Genomic DNA, 27,197 nt, shown 5'->3' on the forward strand with positions numbered 1-27,197 from the left:
ACCCCCTGGGGGGTTTTCAGTTATTGTATACATACACAATCAGCAAGTGAGTGTCAATATTTGCTGAAAAAATTGACAGTCACTTGCTAACCTCGACACACAATGTTGCTACCACTCCACCATACATCTAAATCTACATTTATACTCCGCAAGTCACCCAACGGTGTGTGGCGGAGGGCACTTTATGTGCCACTGTCACTACCTCCCTTTCCTGTTCCAGTCGCGTATGGTTCGCGGGAAGAACGACTGCTGGAAAGCCTCCGTGCGCGCTCGAAGCTCTCTAATTTTACATTTGTGATCTCACCGAGAGGTGTAAGTAGGGGGAAGCAATATATTCGATACCTCATCCAGAAACACACCCTCTCGAAACCTGGACAGCAAGCTACACCGCGATGCAGAGCGCCTCTCTTGCAGTGTCCGCCACTTGAGTTTGGTAACATCTCCGTAACGCTATCACGCTTACCAAATAACCCTGTGACGAAAAGCGCCGCTCTTCTTTTGATCTTCTCTATCTCCTCCGTCAACCCGACCTGGTGTGGATCCCACACTGATGAGCAATACTCAAGTATAGGTCGAACGAGTGTTGATGGACTACATTTTCTAAGGACTCTCCCAATGAATCTCAACCTGGCACCCGCCTCACCAACAATTAATTCTATATGATCAACCTGGCCGGGAATCAAACCCAGGAACCTGTAATCTACAGGCAGCAATGTTAGCCACGACACCATGAGCTGCAAACTGTAATGGTGGAGAAACTGCTCTTTAGTTGGGATGCACATTAAAGATCTTAGGGAAGAATCCTTAGACAAAGCCAAGTTTATTACGCTAACTAACAATTGTGTTGTTGTGTTATGGTCTTCAGTCCAGAGACTGGTTTGCTGCAGCCCTCCACGCTACTCTATACTGTGCAAGCTTCTTCATCTCCAAGTAACTACTGAAACCTACATCCTTCTGAATCTGCTTAGTGTATTCATCTCTTGGTCTCCCTCTATGATTTTTACCCTCCACACTGCCATCCAATACTAAATTTGTGATCTCTTGATGCCTCAGAACATGTCTACCAACCAGTCCCTTCTTCTAGTCAAGTTGTGCCACAAACTCCTCTTCTCCCCAACTCTATTCAGTACCTTCTCATTAGTTACATGATCTACCCATCTAATCTTCAGCATTCTTCTGTAGCACCACATTTCGAAAGCTTCTATTCTCTTCTTGTCTAAACTAGTTACCATCCATGTTTCACTTCCATACATGGCTACACTCCACACAATTTCAGAAATGACTTTCTGACACTTAAATCTGTACTCGATGTTAACAAATTTCTCTTCTTCAGAAATGCTTTCCTTGCCATTACATTTTATATCGTTTCTACTGGCAATTATGAAATAAAACATGATTTATTTAAGTGTTCCTATCTTGTTGTAATGACAGCATTGCTAGCAGTAAGAGACTTAACAGCTACAGCTCTGTTGGCGAACAGAATAATTATCCCAAGAAAGAAGGTTAGGTGAATGGGAAACTTTGACTGTCAGCTCTTAATTAGAACAGAGAGTCTTTCTCTCTCGTCTGTAAAGAATGGACTGTTCGTATTTTATGACATAAATAGTTTTTTAATCTGTGTATCTCCCACATTATTGCTTAACATGTGACCTAACACACTACATGTTGATTTATTACAAATATTTCTACATTAACAGTATTTTCTTACATACTTTTTCTTCAGTTAAGTGATAGTTTTATGGGAGAGAGCACTTCTGCAAGCATCTAAAATATTTGGGAATTTAATGACTTCAATGGACCTAGTAGGTCCTAATACAATTGTGTGTTTCAAATGAAAAGGATTTATTATTTCTCTTTAAAAATATGTAATACTACAGAACCTCAAGTGACTTCCAACTTAAGAGGAACTTTAATAAAGGGAGAAAGATACACTCTTACAGCACAGTAAATGCCGAATGTTTGAGACATGCATCATAATATTCTACTAATGGCACAATTCTGCAATACCATGAACAGCTGCATATGAATTATCTTATTTTACCCACACATTTCTTTTGTATTTATAATAAAGTAGGTCAATGTTATTGGCAGAGCACACTGAGCAAGACTCAGCACACAAAGTAGCACCAGGACATGGTCTTTGGGTTGTAGTAATGGGAAATCCACTCCCATATTAATTATTTTTGGCCTCAAGGATGCCACAAAACTTATGAATAGAATAATGGATAAACATCAAAATTCAGATATAAGAACTAAATTACATCAGTGAAAACCTCAAATGCAGTCCAGTGTGTGAAACATGGAGGGAATTTTTATGTACAAATAAATCACTTGCTAGTACCTAGACGATTTTAAAGTCACAGCTATACAGCTGAACAATAAACATCCTTCTGACAGGACGTTTTTAGAAGCTCCAAAAACCAGAAATTTCCTGAACCTATTCCAGTTTTGCACAAAGGAACACACAAATCAGTAAACAGCTCTAGCTTTCACACTACTTCTAGCTATGGAGAGAGTGGGGGGGGGGGGGGGGGGGGTTGCAGGTATAACTTGCTGGTGAGTGGCTGTGTGTGTATATTTACTGCTGCTGCTACAGCTACCACCACCACCACCACCACCACCACCACCACCACTGTTATTCTGAAATGCATTATTTGCACTGTATTTGCACAGTAACAAATTTTCAAAATAAAATTTAGAGCTGCACTTTTTCAGTTAATATCTAAAGTTGATCTTTCAAACACTATAATGTCCCTTATGCAGTTTTATTAGCACACTTGATAGGTTAGCTGATTTTACAGCACTCTTACCTCTTCCTCTAAAAGTGATCTCTGGTTAGCTGACCAGGAAGGATCTGGATGATATGATACAGTAGTTGCACTGCCAAAATCACACAGTTTGATCATGCCATCCTCGCCAATCAGCAGGTTTTCTATCTATTTTGAGAAATATTACAAATCTTTAAGTTATCAACATCTTGAATAGACAATATTTTAAAATAAATATACCATAATTCCTTATAGATATGTAACTACTTAGTTTCCCAGGTTTCTACTTGTACTTTGTGTCTTTAGCAGATTACACTGTTTCCAGAAATTATCCAGTTATTTCAGTTAAAAATTATTTTCTCCCCATTTGCTGTTGTGTGTCAATTCCTACATGGTAGAACAGTAAAGCATAAAGTGCTTCATTTTAACCTTGTGTGCACAGATGAATCTGTGCAGTCAAACATGTAATCGGATCAAAGTACAGTATACTTTCTGAACGAGAACCCATTACCTTTATTTTAGCTTTATACTTGCCTTGAATTCAGATGTACCTGTTTGTATGAATTGTTGCTTTCTTTTAAATCTCTTAATTTACAACACAATGTGGCCTGTTATTCCCCATGTTACCCCGTTACTAACTTAATTTCAGAGGGAGAATCCAGTGAAATAGTCCAACGCTCAGTGTACCTTTTTTAATACTCTCAGATGCATCACACAGTTTTGGATTGCTTGACTAAATATTCAAGAAGTGAGTACAATTGTCTAATTGCTACTGGATATCCAGCTAGGTTTTTCATTTGATCTTTTGAATGCTATTTTGATATTGTTTCAGTTATCATATTGAGCTGCTATGAGTAATGATATTCACTGTGCTCACAGTACTGACTCATCAGGCCTCAAATACTGCCTCCTTTCAGATTCAAATGTACACTTACAGTGAACAACAGTTCATGTTAGTAGAATTAACATGACATATGAAACAGTGTTAATCCATTTAAGGCACCATCAAAGAGTTTTAACAAGCTGAGAAGTACTGCAGAGAAAATACTATTCAACAAAAAAGTTGTTGGATACGATGGGAATCATATAGCCAACCTGTTTCACATCCAAGTTTATTCAAACCTTTACCTAGATTTTGACAAATATAAACCCATCTTCATCAAACATGTAGAAACAGAATATATTGCAACCAGTACATTGAAGTCATACTTGCAGCAACATGAAAAGTCTAAATTAAACTTAAATGTTACATATTGAGTGAAAAGAGAAACAAAGTCATAATGCTTAGTTAACAGTAAAATGATTCCTTTAAATGCTATGGCACAGACATAAGGTATACTCAACAGTAAAAATGATCCAAGTAAAATCTAAAGGAGATGTTCATCGAACATATAAACAAACAACTAACAAGACAGAAGGGACAAGCCAATAGGAAATTTATGCAGAGATGTTGCTCACATAAGAAGTGGTGACAACCACAAAGGACACCTGACTTGTTAATAAAATAACATTACAGAAACAGTAACATAATAAAAATTAGTAAAATGCCAATAAACCTATGCAAATGAAGTTTATATGTTTTTTTGTAATTCTTGTTATGTTACTGTTTCTGTAATGTTATCGCAATGTAATTTTATTGACATGTCACGTGTCTTTTCTGGCTGGCACCATTCTTATGTCAGTCCCATCTGTGCATAAGTTTCCTGCTGGCTTGTCCCTTCCATCCTGTTAGTTGTCTGTCTGATGGACATCTCCTTTATATTTTACATGGATAATTTTTATTGCTGGCTATGCCTTATGGATACCATAGCATTTATATGGATCATTTTACTGTTGACTAAGTGTTTCTCTTGTCACTCAATATGTGAAACTTAAGTTTATTTTAGATGTTTCATTTTTTTGCACATATGACTTCCATGTACTGATTGTAATATATCCTATTTCTAGGTGTTGTTACTTCTTCTGATGAAGACAGGTTTATAACTGTTGAAACCTAGTTGAAAGTTTGAATAAACTTTTGATGTGCAGCTTGTTGGCTGTATAATTCCCATTGCATCCATAATTCCATAACTGCTGACTGTTGCCATGTTCAAGATTTTAAATAAGTAGTTCTTTATAAAATAATATCACAAGTGCACAATTATTTTTTTCATTTATTAATTTTTAAAAGCTTTATGGAAGCTCTCTCTTTGGCACACCTTATTAATTATTCACGAGTTCCCTTGAACACAATGGCTGTATTTACAGCATTCTGAATTTTCCAGTGTTCTTTATAATTATGTAAGAAAGAATTTAATATTCAAGCAATACCAAATAAAGTACAGTATTTTAATGAAAGAGTGATTAATTGTCCTATCTTCAGTTCTAAACATTCCCACGAAAGGAAAAAAAAAAAAAAAAAACATTGTTTAATGAAAGGGAAATGTGGAAATTATTCTGATCAGCTGTTGATCACTTTCATTAAAATACAGGCTGTTCCATTTATCTTATGACTGCATGCCTGGGGTATTGCAGGCTGGCCATGGAAGCCACACCTGTCGGTCGAATGGGTCGGCCAGTGTCATTTGAGCATGAAACAGGCATCACGAGCATAACAGTGAAGTTTGAGAATGCAACAATGGCAAGAGCTAATTATTCAATTCCACAAGTTTATTACAGAGTCCACTTGTACTGTTAGGAGATTGTTTGAACAGAAGTTTCCAGGAGATCAAGTTCCAAGTCAAGATGCAGTTCACAAATTAGTGAATAAATTTCATGAAATGGGAAGTGTTCAGGACACGAAGCATAAACTATGATGTACAGTGTTCACAGAAGCTTGTCTCAATGACATTGCATACCACCTGGAAAATTCCCCTATAAAGTCTCTTAGAAGTCTTTTGCAGAAAACACACAAATATTGAGCACCCCTGTACAAAGTGATGCTAAGGCCCTATAAAGTAACAGTAGCACAAGAAGTTCAACCCGGCAATCCTGTGCACATGGTTAAGTTTTGCAAATGGGTTTTAAAACAAGTGCATGATGGTGAAATGGATCCTTACCTCACTCTGTTTTCAGACGAGACTTGGTTCCATTTACACGGGTATGTTAATTCCCAAAACACCTGAACTCAGACCTGTTGTGCTTCATGAGGAACCCCTTCATGATTGTAAAAGAGTTAGTGATGACAGAATAATAGGCCCAATTTTTTTAATGACATAGTTACAAGTGAAAGATATGCGTACAACATTTTGTGACCTATTTTAATGAACTGAGTGGAAGAGAACAAAGCTTCGCATTTTTCCAACACTATCGGGAAGGGCTCATATGCCTAATGTTTCTTTGCATGCAATTCACAAAGTGTTCGATGTAAGAGTGATTACAAGAAGTCCCGATTTAGCTCCATGAGATTTTTATTTGTGGGGTGCATTGAAGGACAAAGTGTACAAACAAATCCTCCCACAATAGAGGAACTTAAGGATAATATCTCCAAATCAATTAATTCAATATCTCAGAGAGAATTACATTGTGTGATTAATAATTTCTTGACAGACGTCAGAAATGTGTGGAAAATTATGGCATGCAGTTCCACCATCTCCTTGTGTGACATGGGCAAGTACAAAATTTATTTTCTTATATTTTAAATGTAGTTCTGTCATACCGCAGCAGTAGGTGGGCGACACGGCATCTGATCACAGGCAATGGAGTGCTCACTGCTCGGCATCTACTGAACTGCACAAGCGTCATCAGATAAATGGAACACTCAGTATTATAGACCTCACAATAACTCTTCCTTTTTTGCTAACAAAACAGTTTATTGCTGTATTACTGCAAATACAGGTGAGGCAGGAGGGATGAAAGAACTGAAATTTACTTTTTTAAACTATGTTCATCACTTGCCTTGAGATCTCTGTGAATAATAGGGGGCTGCTGACTGTGCATGTGCTGTACAGCCTTGCACGTCTGCCAGAACACACGACAGACTATGTCTGGTGGTAGCGGTGTTGTACGCTGAGTCAGCACATCGACTAGTGTTCCACCTGCAAGCCATATCACATCAAGCAGCAGCAAAAACACTCCAGAAGCAACTAAGTCCATTACAAATCTTTGACAATTTATGTAACAATCCTCTACTACACTTTTTAAAAATTACTACTATGTAATACCATGTTGACACATGTGAAAATTACTGAACTATCAGTTTAATAAGTCACAGCTGCAAAATACTAATGCGAATTCTTTACAGACGAATGGAAAAACTGGTAGAAGCCGACCTCGGGGAAGATCAGTTTGGAATCCGTAGAAATGTTGGAACACGTGAGGCAATACTGACCCTACGACTTATCTTAGAAAATAGATTAAGGAAAGGCAAACCTACATTCCTAGCATTTGTAGACTTAGAGAAAGCTTTTGACTTTGTTGACTGGAATACTCTCTTTCAAATTCTGAAGGTGGCAGGGGTAAAATACAAGGAGCGAAAGGCTATTTACAATTTGTACAGAAACCAAGAGTCGAGGGATATGAAAGGGAAGCAGTGGCTGGGAAGGGAGTGAGACAGGATTGTAGCTCATCCCTGATGTTATGCAATCTGTATATTGAGCAAACAGTAAAGGAAACAAAAGAAAAATTTGGAGTAGGAGAAGACATAAAAACTTTGAAGTTCGCCAATGACATTGTAATTCTGTCAGAGACAGCAAATGACCTGAGGGGGAGAGGGAGAGGGAGAGGGAGAGGGAGAGGGAGAGGGAGAGGGAGAGGGAGAGGGAGAGGGAGAGGGAGAGGGAGAGGGAGAGGGAGAGGGAGAGGGAGAGGGAGAGGGAGAGGGAGAGGGAGAGGGAGAGGGAGAGGGAGAGGGAGAGGGAGAGGGAGAGGGAGAGGGAGAGGGAGAGGAGAGGGAGAGGGAGAGGGAGAGGGAGAGGGAGAGGGAGAGGGAGAGGGAGAGGGAGAGGGAGAGGGAGAGAGGAGAGGGAGAGGGAGAGGGAGAGGGAGAGGGAGAGGGAGAGGGAGAGGGTGAGAAAGGGGGGGGTGCATGTGCTCACGGGAATGTGTGTGAGTGCTTCCCTTTTCTGATGAAGGCTTTGGCTGAAAGCTTAATGTGTAACAGTCTTTTCGTGGTGCGTGTCTGCAAATCAAAGATCATCTTCACGTTCAGTACCAATCCATCCCTTTCTTTTATAAATGTTGATATCCCAACTTGGACTTTCCACTGTTTGATTTTTTCTTCTAATCAGATGTTTTAAATGGTTTTTTATATGAGAGTTTGATTCCTTAAGGAATCAGAGTGGGGGAGGGGTTTACTGGTATTCGCCTAATTGAGATATTATGCTGTAGTTTCTTCTTTAATAATTCAATATGATCATTACTGGCATTTTTGCTTTCATAACTTCAAATCATATCTTTGTCAACCCCTTTTTTAAATTCTGCTCCGATCCTGCTTTATGCCTTACCGGTCTCCTTGCCACCAATTTATAGTGCTAACTATTAAAACTGTTAAACCACAGACAATAGCAAATAATGGAAGTTCGCTTATGAAGAGTCAACAATGTAGTAGGAAGAACATGTGATTACCTATGTAGGTAGATTGGAAGTATACAAAGTGCCACATTTCATACATCCTCCATATTGAGTTAGGTCAGGATAATGTGGGCAATGTTTGGTCTTGCACTATCTTGTTGAAAGGTAACATCACAGAGACCTGAGAGATGGGGGTGCAGCTACCAGCCTTCATGCCTGAGAAATGTAACACCTGCTGACAAAATTACTGGCTATGCAAACCAAATATGATCATGTTGTGTCCCAATGGCACCCCACATCATCACACCACATGCTGAGCTCACATGGCAATGAAAAATGCAATTTGGCAACATTCATTCTCCTCCAAGTCTCTACACACGGTTAAGTCTGTGGTGATGCAGTATCCAAAACTGGAACTCTTCTGGAAAGATGATATGGTACCATTCATGTGCCCAGTGTTGTCATTGGATGGCCACTGTCAAGGTCTTGCAACAGACTACCCCATTTCTTGTCTCAAGGTAAAAAGACACAGCTTTATGATCTCGCACGTTCAAGCAAACATGTCTGTCATCTAGGTAATAGTCATGTGAGGCTGTTTAAATCCTGCACTGAGATATGGAATATACCAATTCCATATCTGCACGACACACATGAAATCCCACCCAACAATATCATAGAACGATAAACTGGTATCTTGATTGGCTAAGATCCTACTGGTGTCTAGTTCCACCAAATTTCTCCTTTTTGACAAGGCATAATGTCATATTCTTACAAAAATGAACATTCAAATGTAATTTCTGAATAAGAATCCTGTTATGTATTATTTCTTTAAATACAGAATACAGATAGCATTATTCCTAGCTATTTACTGCAGTTATACTTCATTATTAATCATTTGCACTGCATCTCCAGTTCTAACACTGGCAGAGTTGGCAGTGTTAGAACAGTCTGTCAGCTGCTTTGAAACTGCATACGTTCGCTTTGGTCTTACCATCATTGTGGGAAAAATGAAGGCACTTGCGCAACCTGGCCCAGGATTAGCTCTACCTGAGTTCAATATCTTTATCCTACATACAACACTGGAGCTGGTTTAGCACTTTTCACATCTCAGAAGCAGTTTGTCTAAATAGTTCACCTGTGAACAAGATGTTGATAACAGAATTGGGGCTGCCCATGCAGCTTTTGGGTGGTTAATACACAGTCTTCATGGATAAAGACCTAAAGCTGCACATACAATTCATGGTGCACAGAACTGTTGTCATTTCTATGCTCTAGAATTGCTATGAAACTTTGACACTTTATCACCTTGAAATCAAGAAACTTGAGAGCTTCGGTAAAAAAAAAACAACTGATAAATCTTGAACACTAAGTGAGAGGACCATCAAAACAGCATTGAGGGGCAACCATTGTTCTTCATCAAGTGAGGTGGTTAAGCCATGTTCGTTGCACGACTGATGAAAGGCTTCCCAGCCAAATCCTTTATAGCGAACTCTGCTCTGGCAGTAGACCTCATGGAGCCCCTCTCAGGTGCTTTAAGGACCAGGTAAAACTCACCACGAATACTACTGGCATAAAACATACAAACTTGACAAACTTGGGGGGAATGGGTTGTGGACCACTTACTGTGAAAGAGCCTTACATCCACCACTGTCAACTTATTTGAAGGAGAATGCTGCAAACACAAAGGGGGCAAGTGACATGCAAGAAGGCTCCTAAAGTTACAGCCCTGGCCACTTCCTACCATTCGGTGCGATTGGTTTGTTCAGCCACCAGAAAAACATCCATAAGCTGAGTCGAAATGCTCATTCTTTGCAGGAAGAAGCTGTGCATACTCTGATCTGAGTTGCAGCCAATTATCATTTGCATACCCTAACATGTTGTACACTTCAAGATGATTTAAAGTAAGCTGCACGCTGCCTTCATTCTGTTGCAATTTTAATGGCTAGCAGTGTAGTTTACACTTTCGCCTTCCATGCAATGACCTCCATTTCAAAGACTGCCATCTCACTGCTTTCCCAGAAAAGAGAAACATTATGGTCTGCATAACTTTGTACACTTTATTTATATTCTTAGCTATTTCTCTTTTACTGCCATCAGAACAACACAGAACTCAACATCAAATATTAAAAATTGTTTGGACAACAAATTACGAGGAAGGGATTAATAAAAATGGTTAACAGTCACGACAGAGGCAGTGTAGCCTTAATAGGTGATTCTATCTCAAGACACTTCTTACATACCCACTCTGATTACTACGTTATGTGCCTGAAGATGAAATTGTATTTTAAAATTATTCACAGTGAGCGAAAAATAACAAATGCAGCTGACTAAAAACATATAAAAATGAGAGAGAGAGAGAACTGTTTTTAACCTCAACAATAAGAGTACCAGATTCCTGTGCTTTTAAGGCTAAAATTAGCCTGGATTTCAAATAATGGAAGGAAACAAGGTAACCATCCACTATGTAACTGAGTGGTCAACAAACACAAAAAATGTAAGTATATTAAGCATACATAGTAACACTGATTTATTTGCAGCAAAACATTTTCAACATGAATACATCATAAGTCAAAATAATTTTATGCTGCCCACCCAATGTTTCAAACTTTATGCTTAAATTCTACAGTATATGGGTATAAAAAGGGAAAGGAAGAGAACTGCTAGAAACACTGAAAAAATCTTATATGAGAAACTAGTGCAGAAATGTTACAATTTGCTAGATGAATCCAAGAATGACAACCTGAAAATCTGAGCAGGAGAGAGCAAATACTTATGACTTAATTTTTAAAAGTTTTTTATTTTCTAAGAAAAATTAATAATTGCTTAATTAATTAATTATCCACTATAGTATATTATATTAATGATATTATAAGAAAAATTGTAAACCAGATTTTTGTGTTTTGGTGAGTCTCCTGCACATAAATATAATTGTAGATTATGAGACAATAAACTTCTATTCCATTCCAATAAGACTGAAATCATTAAAAGATTTCAAACGATATCCACCTATTCGTCAGTGGTTACCTTTAATCCTTCCTTTCTTTGTATTCCACACAGGACTTCCAAGTACCATTTTAAGTTGTATGGACCTCTTAGACATTTATATTTGAGACACTGCTCCAACATGGGGGAATTTTCTGTACTTAGTTCTGTAATTATATACTTTTCTCATTCCTTGTTCACACATTTTTCTGAGTATCTTGTTCATGTTTCACTCAAAGATCTGTGACAATCTGCAAAGTACTTGCCTACACCACTGACAAGATGTCTGTCATCCTAGTTGCACCATCATGCACTACATCTATTATTTAAGACGGAAAAAAGTGTCAACAGCTCACAAGTACTAAGTGTAACGAATGATTTATAAAATTGCACTCTAGCTTTGTCTGCAGTCCCAAAGCTTTTAAATGCAGTAAGTAAAGGTATTCTGAGCCTTCAGGGCATACAATACATGGGGTGTTCATAATTAAAGTTCCAGTTTCAAAACTGTGAAGAAAGAGAACCACCACTCAGAAAGACGTCAGATTTCAACAGCGTATTATTACTGCAGGGGAGAATGTCATGGAACAAAAAACATTTAATGAAAACTTTACCAATAGATAGCACTGTACGTATCTCAACATAAATGGGATCAGCTACAAATGACAGATGAATCGTAACGCATATTACAGCATCCGTACTATTAATGTCCCTCCCCCCATGAACCAAGGACCTTGCCGTTGGTGGGGAGGCTTGCGTGCCTTAGCAATACAGATGTCCGTACTGTAGGTGCAACTACACCGGATGGGTATCTGTTCAGAGACCAGACAAATGTTTGGTTCCTGAAGAGGGGCAGCAGCCTTTTCAGTAGTTACAGGGACAACAGTCTGGATGATTGACTGATCTGGCCTTGTGACACTAACCAAACTGGCCTTGCTGTGCTAGTACTGCGAACGGCTGAAAGCAAGGGGAAACTACAGCCGTCATTTTTCCAGAGGGCATGCAGCTTTACTGTATGGATAAATGATGATGGCGTCCTCTTGGGTAAAATATTCCAGAGGTAAAATAGTCACCCATTCGGATTTCCAGGCGGGGACTACTCAGGACATTGTTATCAGGAGAAAGAAAACTGGCGTTCTACGGATCAGAGCGTGCAATGACAGATCCCTTAATCGGGCAGGTAGGCTAGAAAATTTAAAAAGATTAATGGATAGGTTAAAGCTAGATATAGTGGGAATTAGTGAGGTTCGGTGGCAGGAGGGACAAGACTTCTTGTTAGGTGAATACAGAGTTATAAATACAAAATCAAATAGGGGTAATGCAGGAGTAGGTTTAATAATGAATAAAAAAAATGGGAATGCCGGGAAGCTACTACAAACAGAATAGTGAACGCATTATTGTGGCCAAGATAGATACGAAGCTCACGCCTACCACAGTAGTACAAGTTTATATGCCATCTAGCTCCACAGATGACGAAGAGATTGATGAAAAGATAAAAGAAATTATTCAGATAGTGAAGGGAGACAAAAATTTAATAGTCATGGGTGACTGGAACTCGACAGTAGGAAAAGAAAGAGAAGGTAATGTAGTAGGTGAATATGGAATGGGAGTAAGGAATGAAAGAATTTTTGACAATGCTGACTGGAATACTCTCTTTCAAATTTTAAAGGTGGCGAGGGTAAAATACAGGGAGTGAAAGGCTATTTACAATTTGTACAGAAACCAGATAGCAGTTATAAGAGTTGAAGGGCGTGAAAGGGAAGCAGTGGATCAGAAAGGAGTGAGACAAGGCTGTAGCCTATCCCTGATGTTACTCAATCTCTATGCTGAGCAAGCACTAAAGGAGTAAGAATTAAAGTACAAGGAGAAGAAATAAAAACTTTGAGGTTTCCTGATGACATTGTAATTCTGTTAGGCAGAGTAAAGGACTTGGAAAAGCAGTTAAATGGAATATCTAGAAATGAGGATAAAAATGAGGATAAAAAAATCAAAATGAGGATAATGGCGTGTATTCAAATTAAATCAAGTGCTGCTGAAGGGATTAAGATTAGGAAATAGGGTATTTAAATGTAATAGATGAGTTTTGGTATTTGGGCAGAAAAATAACTGATAATTTTCAAAGTAGAGAGAAAATAAAATGTAGACAGGCAATGGCAAGAAAAGCGTTACTGAAGAAGAGAAATTTAACGTCAAGCATAGATTTAAGTGTCAGGAAGTCTTTTCTGAAGGTATTTTTCTGGAGTGTAGCATGTATGGAAGTGAAACATCGACACTAAACAGTTTAGACAAGAAGAGAATACAAGCTTTTGAAATATGGTGCTACGGAAGAATGCTGAAGATTGGATGGGTAGGTCTCATAACTAATGAGGAGGTACTGAATAGAATTGGGAAGAAAAGAAATTTGTGGCACAACCTGACCAGAAGAAGGGATCAGTTGGTGGGAAACATTCCGAGACATTTAGGTATCACCAATTTATTGCTGGATGGAAATATGTGTGTGTGTGTGTGTGTGGGGGGGGGGGGGGGGGGAGATAAAAATCATAAATGGAGACCAAGAGATGAATATAGTAGGCAGATTCCAAAAAATGTAGGTTGCAGTAGTTACTCACAGATTAAGCAGCTTGTGCAGAATAAAGTAGCATGGAAAGCTGCATCAAACCAGTCTTTGGATTGAAGACTACAACAACAAAGTCATCATCATCTACATTTTTGGGTGACGTGTTATTACATTCCTTCTGAAGAAGTTGAACCTGAAGACTCATACAAAGATTATAATTCCTATTAAATTATTCTTTATGTGTAAACATTTATATCTTCAAGTATTGGAATGAAAATTAAAAATACATGTTGGCATCTACAAGAGCAGACTCACATGGAACAAATAAACGTGTTACTATATAACACAGGTATCCACATGTTTGCTTGTATTGTGGTGTCTTGCGCATCATTTCTTGCCTCCAACTGCCTGGGGACAGATTTTGTTGAACTATGTGGTACAGCAAGGGGTTAAACTTTACATAAATTGGTTTTTGTAAGCAGAATATGAATCTGACATGTTAAGGCTGCTCTCACCTTCCTCAATGCTGGAAAAATAACACATGACAAAGAAATCATCCACAAATGAAGGATGTTGAACACGATAACTCACCATGAACAATTTGCATTCACAGTGTTGCCACAAGTTTCCCCCAAGAAAAATCCCCGATATTTCCCCGATTTCCAGACAAGTTTTAGCATTTTTCCCTGACAAATTTTGAGGTCTTAAAAATATGTAAGGACTTGTGTATTTCTCCCCCATGTGAGCAAAAATCTTGAGTATTAACATCAATATCTTTTTTAATGAACTGTTTTTAGATGGAGAAATCAAGCCAAATGGTATGTGTGTTTCATTAAAACAACTGTCGTTATTTTATTTCAATAAAATGAAACACATTTGCTGACAAAAATATGCATTGCCTTGAAGTCACAAGACAGATTTAAAATACCTTCACTGTTTTCAGAAATAACCTCAGAAAAAAGTAGGCCTCTGGAAAGAAGAGTTGTGTAAACCAGCACTATAGAAGAAAGGCAATAAAATGTTGGTTCTACTATGTTTGTTATTGTCAGTTATTACCAACTGTGTTATGTCTATTATTTTACAGGTATTGTGTCATTTTTCTTTCGAGAAATATATGAGTACATAGTGTACAAACCACCAGCAACTGACAGTTTTTTTTCTTCTTCTTATTGCCTATACTTTCCAATACAGTGTGTTTGAAAAAGAACTCCCTAGTTTTAATGTGTTCTAGAATTTGTACAAAGTGACATACACTATTCTAGTTTGTGGTGTTTGATTCATAAACTCTCCAAGTTTGGCTCCCCTGCAGTTGTCAGGTCTGCTTGACCTCAAGACGGCACCAGTGCTGCTTTTTTTCCTCTGTTCCCTCAGTTCAGTCCAGGCGTGCCTGCAGTGCAGTTCAGTGCAGAGCAACTCAGCAACAATGTGTACTCCGCAACAGAAAGTGCAGAGTGTTATTTGGCTTGTGGAAACTGAGTCAGTTATAACAGTGCAACACAATTTTAGGTATCAGTATGGTGGTGAAACACCACAGCAAAAACTGTCAGTCATTGGCTAAAGTCAAGGAAACCGGTAGTGTTTTAAAAGCAAAATCACCAGGTCGACCAAGAACTTCTGAAGATGTTATTGAACAGATACGAGTTTCGTGTGTTCGGAGCCCGAAGAAGCCATTGGCCAGACTTAGTCTACAATTAGGAGTGCCTAAAGGTACTGTGTATGATGTTGTGCCTAAAAGACTTAAGTTTCGTGCCTACAAATTGCAACTGTCATATGAAATAAAACCTATTGATAAAATTGAAAGGTATGAGTTTGAAGTTAACTTTCTACACAGAATTGGTGGTGATGATGATGTCAATTTTTTAAAAAAGATTCTCTTTTCTGATGAGGCAACATTTCATGTCAGTGGAACAGTTAATTGTCATAACTGCAGAATTTCGGAGGCAGTGCATCCATATGAAGTTATTCAGCATCATCAATGTGACTGTCCCAAAGTTAAGGTCTTACGCGGTTTGATGGAAAATCGTGTGATTGGTTCTTTCATTTTTGTAGAAAAAACAATAAACGGGGATGTTTACTGTGTCATGTTGACAGTGTACGTATTTCCCCAAATGGACGATACTGAGGAGGAAAAGGGACTCGTGTTATTCCAACAAGATAGCGCCCCACCTCATTACAGTAACCATGTGCGTGTGGCTCTCGACACTCGCTTTCCAGGAAGGTGAATAGGCAGGGCTGGCCCAATACCGTGGCCACCATCAAGCCCAGACTTAAGCCCACTAGACTTTTTCTTTTGGGGTCACATAAAAAATGCTGTGTACAGTGAAAAGATCGGACACATCAATCATTTATGGAAGAGAATCATTGCGGCGGTTGGGACAGTTACACTTGAAATTTTGATGAATACGTGGCGAGAAGTGGAATATCGTCTTGACGTGTGCAGGGCAACAAATTGATCCCACGGTGAAGTCCACTACCATTAAACAACATTTGAAGGAATTCTCTTTCATGATATGTACTCACTGATGTAATTTTTCAGTACTTTCCCCATTAAATTTATACTTAAACCTAGAGAGTTCTTTTTCAAATACCCTGTATATGAACTACTTTTGAAGTGCCAAACTGTACTACAATAAATAAAATATCTATAAAATTCTGCATCATACCATGTACTTATAGTAAGACAGTCGCAATTCCTGAAATCCATCCCCTGTGGCCCCTGGCCAGCTGAGGAATATTGCAGTCCTGGGTCAATGGATGTACCACGAAAATCTGCCACCTTATACCACACAGAACTGGCCTGCGGTCAAGTCGCTGAGACTAGATTCTATTGGCAGGGCCTGCACATTAGTGGAAATGACAGGCTTCAGATTGGTAGGCTCAATTAGTTAGAGGTACCCACAGAAATAGCCTGCGGTTTTGGCTTGTCGCGAAAATCCACTTGTGTGGCCAGGTACTCATGTGTTACAGACACCATGTTGATATGTTGATGAAATGAGACTGCAATGATTAATCCATGCAACAGATAACTTGTGCAGATACTCCGAGGATCAATACTTATGAGAACAGGTAGCAACTCACTGTAAATGTAGTCGATGAGCCACAGACAGGCACAAAGAAAAGATAATCACACACTCAGAACTATATTTTTGGCCATAGCCTTTGTCAGAAAACAAGAGCACACATACATTCAAACAATCACTCACACACAACTCATGGACACCTGACAGCCATCTCCGGCCACTGTGTCAACAATCTCTGAGAATCAGGTCCAAACAAACTAGGTTGTTGATTAAAAATGAGGAGATGAAACAAAATCATGCAATTAATTTAATAGCAATGGATTTGGGAGTTTTACATCCTACTTCAAAAGCTCCATGGAGGTTCTGAGATATTATTCCAACTTTTTACAGTGAGTATATCAACACGGAACATTCTACAACTTATGGATAACAATATGCTCAGTAGTTCAGAAATGTCGGAAGTGAAGTTTTTAGCAAGAACAGATGAGACATAAGCCAAATATTAAAATTAGATATGCTCACTCAGCGAAGTTCATGACTGGACCCATGAAAAACAGCATGATGGGGCTGTACATATAGCAGATTTCCCAGGAATTTTTGTCGAAACTTTCACCAATACTACATTACTGCAATTTCTTTTCATGGCCTTTCTAATGTTATTAAAATAAATAAATAAATAAATAGCCTCAGTCCATTTAAACAGCTGTTATAGTATTTATTTAGCTAAACATATCACGATGCCTTAACATCAGTTTCCTGTTTCCAGATATGTGACTGGCTCGGAACTTCGTAAGTACCAGGTGTACCGGTATGAAATGAGTGTTAAGATACAAATGTGTCAATAGGGAAAATTTGTTGTGAACGAGCCTTAATTTTTTTTTTTTTTTGGTTGGTATGACGTCTGTCAAAGATATTTAGTATACATCAAGTCATGGAACAAACATCATATGTTTTCATCGTGATAACAATGTCGAATTTTGTACCAGAAAGTGATGATGTATGGAAAGCATTAATTTTTTGTTTTCATTTGAAAAAAAGTGCTGCAGAGTCGCATCGAATGCTTGTCGAGGCATATGGTGATCATGCTTTATCAGAACCAACATGCCAAAGATGGTTTCAACAGTTCAGAAATAATAATTTTGATGTAAGAAATGAAGAACGTGGAGACCACCAAAAAAGTTCGAAGACGCCAAATTGCAAGCAATATTGGATGAAGATAATACTTTGAGTCAGAAGCAAATGGCAGCAATGCTAAATGTTGCACAACAAACAATTTCTGACCGTTTGAAAGCTTTGGGAAAGATCCAAAAGTGTGGAAAATGGGTGCCACATGAATTGAATGAAAGACAGATGAAAAACCGAAAAACCATTTGTCGAATTTTGCTTCAAAGACATGAAAGAAAATCAATTTTGCATTGAATTGTTACTGGCGATGAAAAATGGATTTACTTTAAGAATTCTAAATGGGAAAAATCATGGGTTAATCCGGGACAACCATCAACATCGACTGCAAAACCAGATCGATTCGGCAAGAAGACAATGCTCTGTGTTTGTTGGGATCAGAAAGGTGTGGTGTATCATGAGCTTCTAAAACCTGGTGAAACTGAATACTAACCGCTACAGACAACAAATGATCAATTTGAACTATGAATTTATCGAAAAAAGACCAGAAAGGGCCAGAAGACATGGCAAAGTAATGTTTTTACATGACAATGCACCTGCACACAAAGCAAAACTGGTTCAGGATACAATCAAAACACTTGGATGGGAGCTGCTACCCCACCCGCCATATTCACCAGACTTGGCCCCTTCTGACTACCATTTGTTTTCATCAATGGGACACGCATTGGCTGAGGAACACTTCGATTCCTACGAAGATGTCGAAAATTGGGTGTATGATCGGTTTCCTTCAAAAGACGAACATTTCTATTGGCATGGTGTCCACAAATTGCCAGAAAGGTGGTCAAAATGTATAGAAAGCAATGGTCAGTACTTTGAATAAAATGTTTTTACTTTTCAATTCAAAATTAGTGTTTCATTTTCACAGAAAAACGTTCATTTCATACCGGTACACCTGGTAATTGAACCCAGCATGTTGTCCTCAACAGCGAGTGTTCATCAGAAGCAGGGTTTTGCCAGGGGTGCCCCAGGGAAGTGTGGCATGACCTCTCTTTATTCTCTAATACTTAAAAAATCTTATGGAGAAGGTGAACAGCAATCTGTGGCTGTTTGCTGGTGGTGGTGCTGCTGTAGTGTGTGAGAAGGTAGTGTTGTTGGGTGACTATAGAAGGATACAAGATGACTTAAAATTTCTAGTTGGTTTGGTGAATGGCAACTGACTCCAAACATAGAAAAATTCAAGTTAATGCAGGCAAGGAGGAAAAACAATGCCATACTGTTCAAATAAAGTGTTAGTAGTGGGCTGCATGACACAGTCACATCAATTAATATCCAGGTGTAAAGTTGCAAAGCGATATGAAGCGGAATGGTTGGTAGTAGGAATGGGACATGTTCAACTTTGGTTTACTGGGGGAATTTTATGAAAATGTGGTTCATTTGTAAAAGACATCTTGCAGAACACTAGTGTGACCCATTCTTGATTACTGCTGAAGTCTTTGGGATCCCAATCAGGCTGGATGAAAGGAAGACATTGAAGCATTTCAGAGGTTGGTCATGGGTCTCATCGGATTAGGGAAGGATGTCGGCCGTGCTCTTTCAGAGGAACCATCCCGGCACTGGACTGGAGTGATTTAGGGAAATCACGGAAAACCTAAATCAGGATGGCCGGAAGCGGGATTGAACCGTCGTCCTCCCGAATGCGAGTCCAGTGTCTAACCACTGCGCCACCTCGCTCGGTATTTCAGAGGTTGAGTGCTAGATCTGTGACCAGTAGTTTTTTATATGAACACCCTGCCATTTGACTATATTGTTGTTTACTTAACTACGGCCCAGGTTTCGGACTTTTATGCCATTTTAAACTGAAGTTTATGTCATTAATACATACTGCAGGACATCAAGCTCAATGTGTAACGACAAACTTAATTTGTAAATGGCATAAAGGCCGAAATTTGGGTCATAATTAAATAAAGCACACAGCCAAATGGCGGCGAGTTCATTTAAAAATTGCTGTATGGCTGTTGCTCAGCAACATCAAAAACTGTTAACAGTAGCTTCAGTCAACATGTAATTATTATGGAGATGCTTCACGAACTCAAATGGGAATCCCTGGAGGAAAGACACATTCTTTTTCTGAAGCACTACCAAGAAAATTTAGAAATCCAGCATTTGAAATTGACTGCAGAATGATTCCACTGGCATCAAAATATATGTCAAGTAAAGATCTTTAAGTTATTGTAATCATCTTGGGACATTATCATCCAACTATCATATGGGAAAATTACAGATTTTGTTAGTGGTCGGCATGGTAAGACATGCTGTGAAATATTACTAAATGCCTTCTCCGAAAACTACCTATAACAGATGCGTTGGAACCCCACTCATGATGGAAATACACTCAAGAAACTAGTGTAGGCATGTGCATTCAAATACAGAGATAAGTAAACAGGCAGAAAATGCTGCTGTTGGCAACACCTATATAAGACAAGTGTCAACGCAGTTGTTAGATCGGGTATTGCTGCTACAATGGCAGGTTATCAAGATTTAAGTGAGTTTGAGCATGATGGTTTAGTCAGCGCATGATCGACAGGATACAGCATCTCCGATGTAGCAATGAAGTGGGGATTTTCCTGACTACCACTTCACTAATCAACTGAGAATATTAGGAATCTGGTAAAACATCAAATCTCCAACATCGGCTGCTGCTGGAAAGAGATCCTGTAAGAATGGGACCAATGATGACTGAAGATAATTGTTCAACATGACAAAGTACAACCATTCCACAAATTGCTGCAGATTCCAATGCTGGGCCATTAACAAGTGTCACCGTGTGAACCATTCAACGAAACATCATCAATATGGTCTTTCTGAGCCAAAGGCCCACTTCTGTACCCTTGACGACTGCACGACACAGTTTTACACCTCGCCCGGGTGAGTCAACACTGATATTGGACTGCTGATGACTGGAAACATGTTGCCTGTTCGGACGAGTCTCATTTCAAATTGCATTGAGTGGATGGATGTGTACGGGTACGGAGACAACCTCATGAATCCATGGGCCCTGCATGTCAGCAGAGGACTGTATGACTCTTGACAGGTGATACATACGAAAGCATCCTGTCTGATCACCTGCATCCATTCATGTCCACTGTGTATTCTGACAGACTTGGTCAATTCCAGCAGAAAAATCAGACACTCCACATGTCCAGAATTGCTACAGAGTAGCTCCAGGAACACTCTTCCGAGTCTGAACACTTCCGCTGGCTGCCAAACTCCCCAGATATGAACATTATTGAGCATATCTGGGATGCCTTGTGACATGCCGTTCACAGGGGATATCCACCACATCATACTCTTATGGATTTATGGACAGCCCTGCAGGATTCATGGTGTCAATTCCCTTCAGCACTATTCCAGACATTAGTCGAGTCCATGCCACATCATGTTGCACCACTTCAGTGTGTTCATGGGGGTCCTACACAATATTGGACTGGTGTACCAATTTCTTTGGCTCTTTCTTCAGTGTATACTGTATCTAATGGCAACAAATAGATCTGACCTCTTTCAACTAGAAAAGGCAGAAAGATACATACATGTTCAGTGAACTATATATACCCCCATGTCCTAACTCGATGAGGAACTTTAAACTTTCAGCACAGGACAGGAGCATGTAGAGGAACGATGGCCCAAGTTTAAGAGAATTGTTGACCATGCACTGAACAGATAGGTACCTAGTAGAACAGTTCATAATGGGACTGACCCTCCATGGTAAACAGTCATTTTGCAGAAACTTCTAGGGGAACACTAATTTATGCATAACAGGTGTAAAACAAAGCATTGGCCTTACAATAGATAAATGCTGAATGAAACTCATTTGACTGTCAAGAATGGATTGTGTGAAACCTTCAGTGACTAGCATAGCAGAATACTGTCAAATGATCTTTCACAAAATCCAAAGAAATTCTAGTCATATGTAACGGCTGTTAGTGGTATCAAAGTTAGTGCCTAGTTCCTGACAAATGAGATGAACTGAAACTGAGGATAGCAAAGCATAAGCTGAAATGCTTAACTCTGTTTTCAAATGTTCCTTTACAAAGGGGAACCCAGGAGAATTGCCACGATTTAATCCTTATGCCCCTGAAAAGATGACTAAAATCAGTATTAGTGTCAGTGGTGTTGAGAAACAGTTAAAATTGTTAAAATCGAACAAAGCTCCTGGGCCTGATGAAATCCCTGTCAGATTCTATATTCAATTTGTGGCCGAGATAGCCTCTCTTCTAACTATAACCTATCATAGATCCCTCAAGCAAAAAATCAGGCCCAGTTCTTTGAAAAAAGCACAGGTCACACCTGTCTGCAAGATGGGTAGTAGAAGCGATCCAAAAACTACTGTCCAATGTCTTTCACATCTATTTGTTGTAAAATCCTAGAACATATTCAGAATTCATAGTGAGAGACATTGTACAGAGTAACCTTCTCCATGCCAACCAGCACGAACTCCAGAAACATCGATCATCTGAAACCCAACTCTCACTTTTCTCACGTGACACACTGGAAGATTTGAACCAAGGCAGTCAGGTTAAATGCAGTATTTCTTGATTTCGGAAAAGTATTTGACTTTGTACCACTACTGTGCTTATAGTCAAAAGTCCGATCATATGGGGTATCAAGTGAACCTTATGGATGAACTGGAGGCTTTTTGGTAGGGTGGACACAGCATGTTATATTCTATCAAGAGCCGTTGTCAAAGTGTGGAAGTAATTTCAGGTCTGCCTAACGAAAGTGTTTTGGGACACATGCTGTTCATGCTATATATTAATGATGTTGTGGACAATATTAATAGTAACCTCATATTTTTTACAGATGATGCAATTATCTGTGATGAAGTACTGCTTGAAAGAAGCTGCACAAATATTCAGTCAGATGTTAATAAGATTTCAAACTGGTACAAAGATTGGCAATTTGGTTTAAATGTTCTGAAATGTAAAATTGTGCACTTCAAAAAAGAAAAAAATATAGTATGCTGTTGTTGTTGTTGTTGTTGTCTTCAGTCCAAACACTGGTTTGAAGCAGTTCTCCATGCTACTCTATCCTATGCAAATTGCTTCATCTCCGAGTAACTACTGCAACCTACATCCCTCTGAATCTGTTTAGTGTATTCATCCCTTGGTCTCCATCTACGATTTTTACCCTCTGCACTTTCCTCCAATTCTAAATTGATGATCCCTTGATGCCTCAGAATTTGCCCTACCAACCGATCCCTCCTTCTAGTCAAGTTGTGCCTCAAATTCCTCTTCTCCCCAATTCTATTCAGTACTTCCTCATTTCTTCATTAGTTACATGATCTACCCCTTCTAATCTTTAGCATTCTTCCGTAGCACCACATTTCGAAAGCTTCTATTCTCTTCTTGTCTCAAGTAGATACCGTCCATATTTCACTTCCATACATGGCTACACTCCATACAAATCCATTCAGAAATGACTTCCTGACACTTAAATCTATACTTGATGTTAACAAATTTCTCTTCTTCAGAAACACTTTCCTTGCCATTGCCAGTCTACATTTTATATCCTCTCCACTTCGACCATTGTCAGTTATTTCACACCCCAAAAAGTGAAGCTCGTCTACTACTTTAAGTGTATCATTTCCTAATGTAATTTCCTCAGCATCACCTGATTTAATTTGACTAGATTCCATTATCCTTGTTTTGCATTTTTTGACGTCCATCTTATATCCTCCTTTCAAGACACTGTCCATTCTTTTCAACTGCTCTTCCAGGTCTTTTGCTGTCTCTGACAGAATTACAATTTCATCGGCAAACCTCTCCCTTCCCAACCACTGCTTCCCTTTCATGCCCCTCAACTCTCATAACTGCCATCTGGTTTCTGTACAAATTGTAAATAGCCTTTCGCTCCCTGTATTTTACTCCTGCCACCTTTAGAATTTGAAAGAGAGTATTCCAGTCAACATTGTCAAAAGCTTTCTCTAAGTCCACAAATGCTAGAAATGTAGGTTTGCTTTTCCTTAATCTTTCTTCTAAGCTAAGTCGCAGGGTTAGTATACCCTCAGGTGTTCCAACGTTTCTATGGACTCCAAACTCATTTTCACTGAGGTCAGCATCTACCAGTTTTTCCATCCATCAGTAAAGAATTCGTATTAGTATTTTGCAGCCATGACTTCTTTCACTTTTCTACCTTCCCTTCTTTGCTTAGAACTGGTTTTCCATCTCAGCTCATGGTATTCATACAAGTGGTTCTCTTCTCTCTGAAAGTCTCTCTAATTTTCCTGTAGACAGTATCTATCTTACCCCTAGTGATATATGCCTCTACATCCTTACAGTTGTTCTGCAGCCATCCCTGCTTGGCCATTTTGCACTTCCTGCTGATCTCAATTTTGAGACGTTTGTACTCCTTTTGCCTGCTTCATTTATTGCGTTTTTTTATTTCCTCCTTTCATCAATTAAATTCAGTATCTCTTCTGTTACCCAAAGATCTCTACTAGTCCTCATTTTTACCTACTTTATCATCTGCTGCCTTCACTATTTCATCTCTCAAAATTACCCATTCTTCTTCTAGTGTATTTCTTTCCACTATTCTTGTCACTGTTCCCTAATGCTCTCTCTGAAACTGTCTGCAATCTCTGATTCTTTCAGTTTATCCATGTCCCAGCTCCTTAAATTCCCACCTTTTTGCAGGTTCTTCAGTTTTAATCTACAGTTCATAAAGAATTGATTGTGGTCAGAGTCCACATCTTCCCCTTGAAATGTCTTAAGTGTTTAAAACCCGGTTCCTAAAATTCTGTCTTACCATTATATAAGCTATCTGAAATCATCCAGTGTCTCCAGGCCTCTTCCATGTACACAACCTTCTTTCACTATTTTTAAACGAAGTATTAGCTATGATTAATTAGTTAATTAATAGTTACGCTCTGTGCAAAATTCAACCAGGTGGCTTCCTCTTTGATTCCTTACCCCCATTCTATATTCGCCTACTCCTTTTCCTTTTCCTTTTCTTCCTTTGCCTACTATCGAACTCCAGTCTGCTATGACTATTAAATTTTCGTCTCCCTTCACTATCTGAATAATTTCTTTTATCGCATCATACATTTCTTCAATCTCTTCATCAGGGCTAGTTGGCATATTAACTTGTACTACTGTGGTAGGCATGGGCTTTGTGTCTATACAACAATGCATTCACTATGCTGTTCGTAGTAGCTTACCTGTGCTATTTTTTATTCATTATTAAACCTACTCCTGCATTACTCCTATTTGATTTTGTATTTATAACTCTGTATTTGTCTGACCAGAAGTCTTGATCATTCTGCCACCTAACTTCACCGATTCCCACTACTTAGCTTTAACCTATCCATTTCCCTTTTTAAATTTTCTAACTTACCTGTCCAATTAAGGGATCTAACATCCCACACCTCGATCCGAAGAACACTAGTTTTCTTTCTCCTAATAACGGCATCGTCCTGAGTAGTCCCCATCCAGAGAGCCGAATAGGGGCTACTTTACCTCCAGAATATTTTAACCAAAGAGGACGCCATCATCATTTATCCATACAGTAAAGCTGCATGCTCTTAGGAAAAATTACAGTTGTAGTTTCGCCTTGCTCTCAGCCATTTGCAGTAGCAACACATCAAGGACGTTTTGGTTAATGTTACAAGGCCAGATCAGTCAGTCATCCAGACTGTTGCCCCTGCAACTACTGAAAATTGTGCTGCCCCTCTTCAGGAACCAAACATTTGTCTGGTCTCTCAACAGATACACCTCCGTTATGGTTGCACCTAAGGTACAGCTATCTGTATCGCTGAAGCATGCAAGCTTCCCCACCGACGGCAAGGTCCATGGTTCATGGGAAGAGTATCCTATAACTGTAATATCAGATAATCACAGTTGAGATGAGCCAACTCATACCAATACCTGGGTGTAACATTTTGTAGGGATATGAAATGGTATGATCATAAAGGTGTTTTTGTGGGTTAAGCAAATGGTAGACTTCAGCTTGTTGATAGATTATTGGGGAAGTGCAATCAGTCTACAAAGGAGATTTACTCATGCGATGCATTCTGTAACATTGGTCAAGTGTGTGGGACACGTACCAAATAGGAATAATGGGGGATACTGAGTGTATACCAAGAAGGGTTTGTTTGACCCATGGAAGGATGGTACAGTGACACTGAAGAAAATGAACTGGCAGACTCTTTAAGATAGATGTAAACTGTCCAGAACACGTCTGATAAAGTTTCAAGAACCAGCTTTAAATAATGACTCTAAGAAGATTGGGTTTAATGTCCCGTCAACATCAAGGTCATTATAGATGGAGGACAAGCTCGGATTGTGTTAAGGATGGGGAAGGAAATTGGCCACGTCCTTTCAAAGAAACCATCCAAGCATTTGCCTGGTGCGGTTTAGAGAAAGCATGGGAAACCTAAATCCGGATGGCTGTACCTGGGTTTGAACCATCGTCCTCCCAATTGTGTGTCCTGTAAGTGACTCTAGAAACATACTACATCCCCCTACATATTGTTCACAGAGATATCATGATGACTAGATTAGAATAATTTCAACGTGTATGGAGCCATTCAACCAAACATTCTTCCTGCGCTCCATACATAAATGGAAGGGGAAGGAAACTTAATAACTGGTACAATGGAACATTCCCTCTGCTATCCACTTCACAGTGGTCTGTAGAGTATGGATACAGCCCTGTTGATGAAATGTAAGGGGTGTTCATTTTACTTGTGGCAACTGTCGGTCACAAGCAGATTAGTGTGGTGAGCAAAATTGAAGTGTATTTAAGTAGCTGATGACCTTGTAGATATTAACTTCCACACACAATTTGTCTTGATTTCACATATATGACATTACACAAGGACTCTGTGCAAACTGCTTTTTTTTCTGTAGCTTTTCCTTTCTCCACACGCTTCTCCATATATGATGTAAGTGTATGAGCCACAGCTAACCACATTACTTGTAATGCCAATTTGCTGACAGTTTAATATCATCCAGTTTATTTGTGTTCTGCAGATGCTCATGTATGCCTCTGCACAGACTTATGACGTCATTTGTAGCTGGCAGTCAGCTTTGAGCCGTGATATACTGATATTGTGACTTGCAACATATGTGAGCAGAGAGATCGAAAGAGAGAGAGAGAGAGAGAGAGAGAGAGAGAGAGAGATATCAACACTAACACTTGTTATTTTGATTTTATGTCACTTTTTGGGATGTTAGTTGTGACAGGTTGACCTGTAGCGTAGCCAGA

General features: G+C 39.1%; 1 protein-coding gene across 3 annotated transcripts in view; it reads right to left on the reverse strand.

Moving 5' to 3' along the window:
- Window positions 1-27,197, reverse strand: part of LOC126181449 (cyclin-G-associated kinase) — a 245,441-nt gene that overhangs the window by 215,558 nt on the left and 2,686 nt on the right. For all 3 annotated transcript variants that reach the window (XM_049924773.1, XM_049924774.1, XM_049924772.1), the window contains exons 5-6: window positions 6,645-6,784; window positions 2,811-2,936 (exon numbers count right to left, since the gene is read on the reverse strand). In XM_049924773.1, coding sequence (XP_049780730.1) covers window positions 2,811-2,936; window positions 6,645-6,784 — 266 coding nt within the window. The remainder of the gene's footprint in view (window positions 1-2,810; window positions 2,937-6,644; window positions 6,785-27,197) is intronic.

This window comes from Schistocerca cancellata, chromosome 1 (genome assembly GCF_023864275.1).
Source record: "Schistocerca cancellata isolate TAMUIC-IGC-003103 chromosome 1, iqSchCanc2.1, whole genome shotgun sequence".
Classification (NCBI taxonomy): Eukaryota; Metazoa; Arthropoda; class Insecta; order Orthoptera; family Acrididae; genus Schistocerca; species Schistocerca cancellata.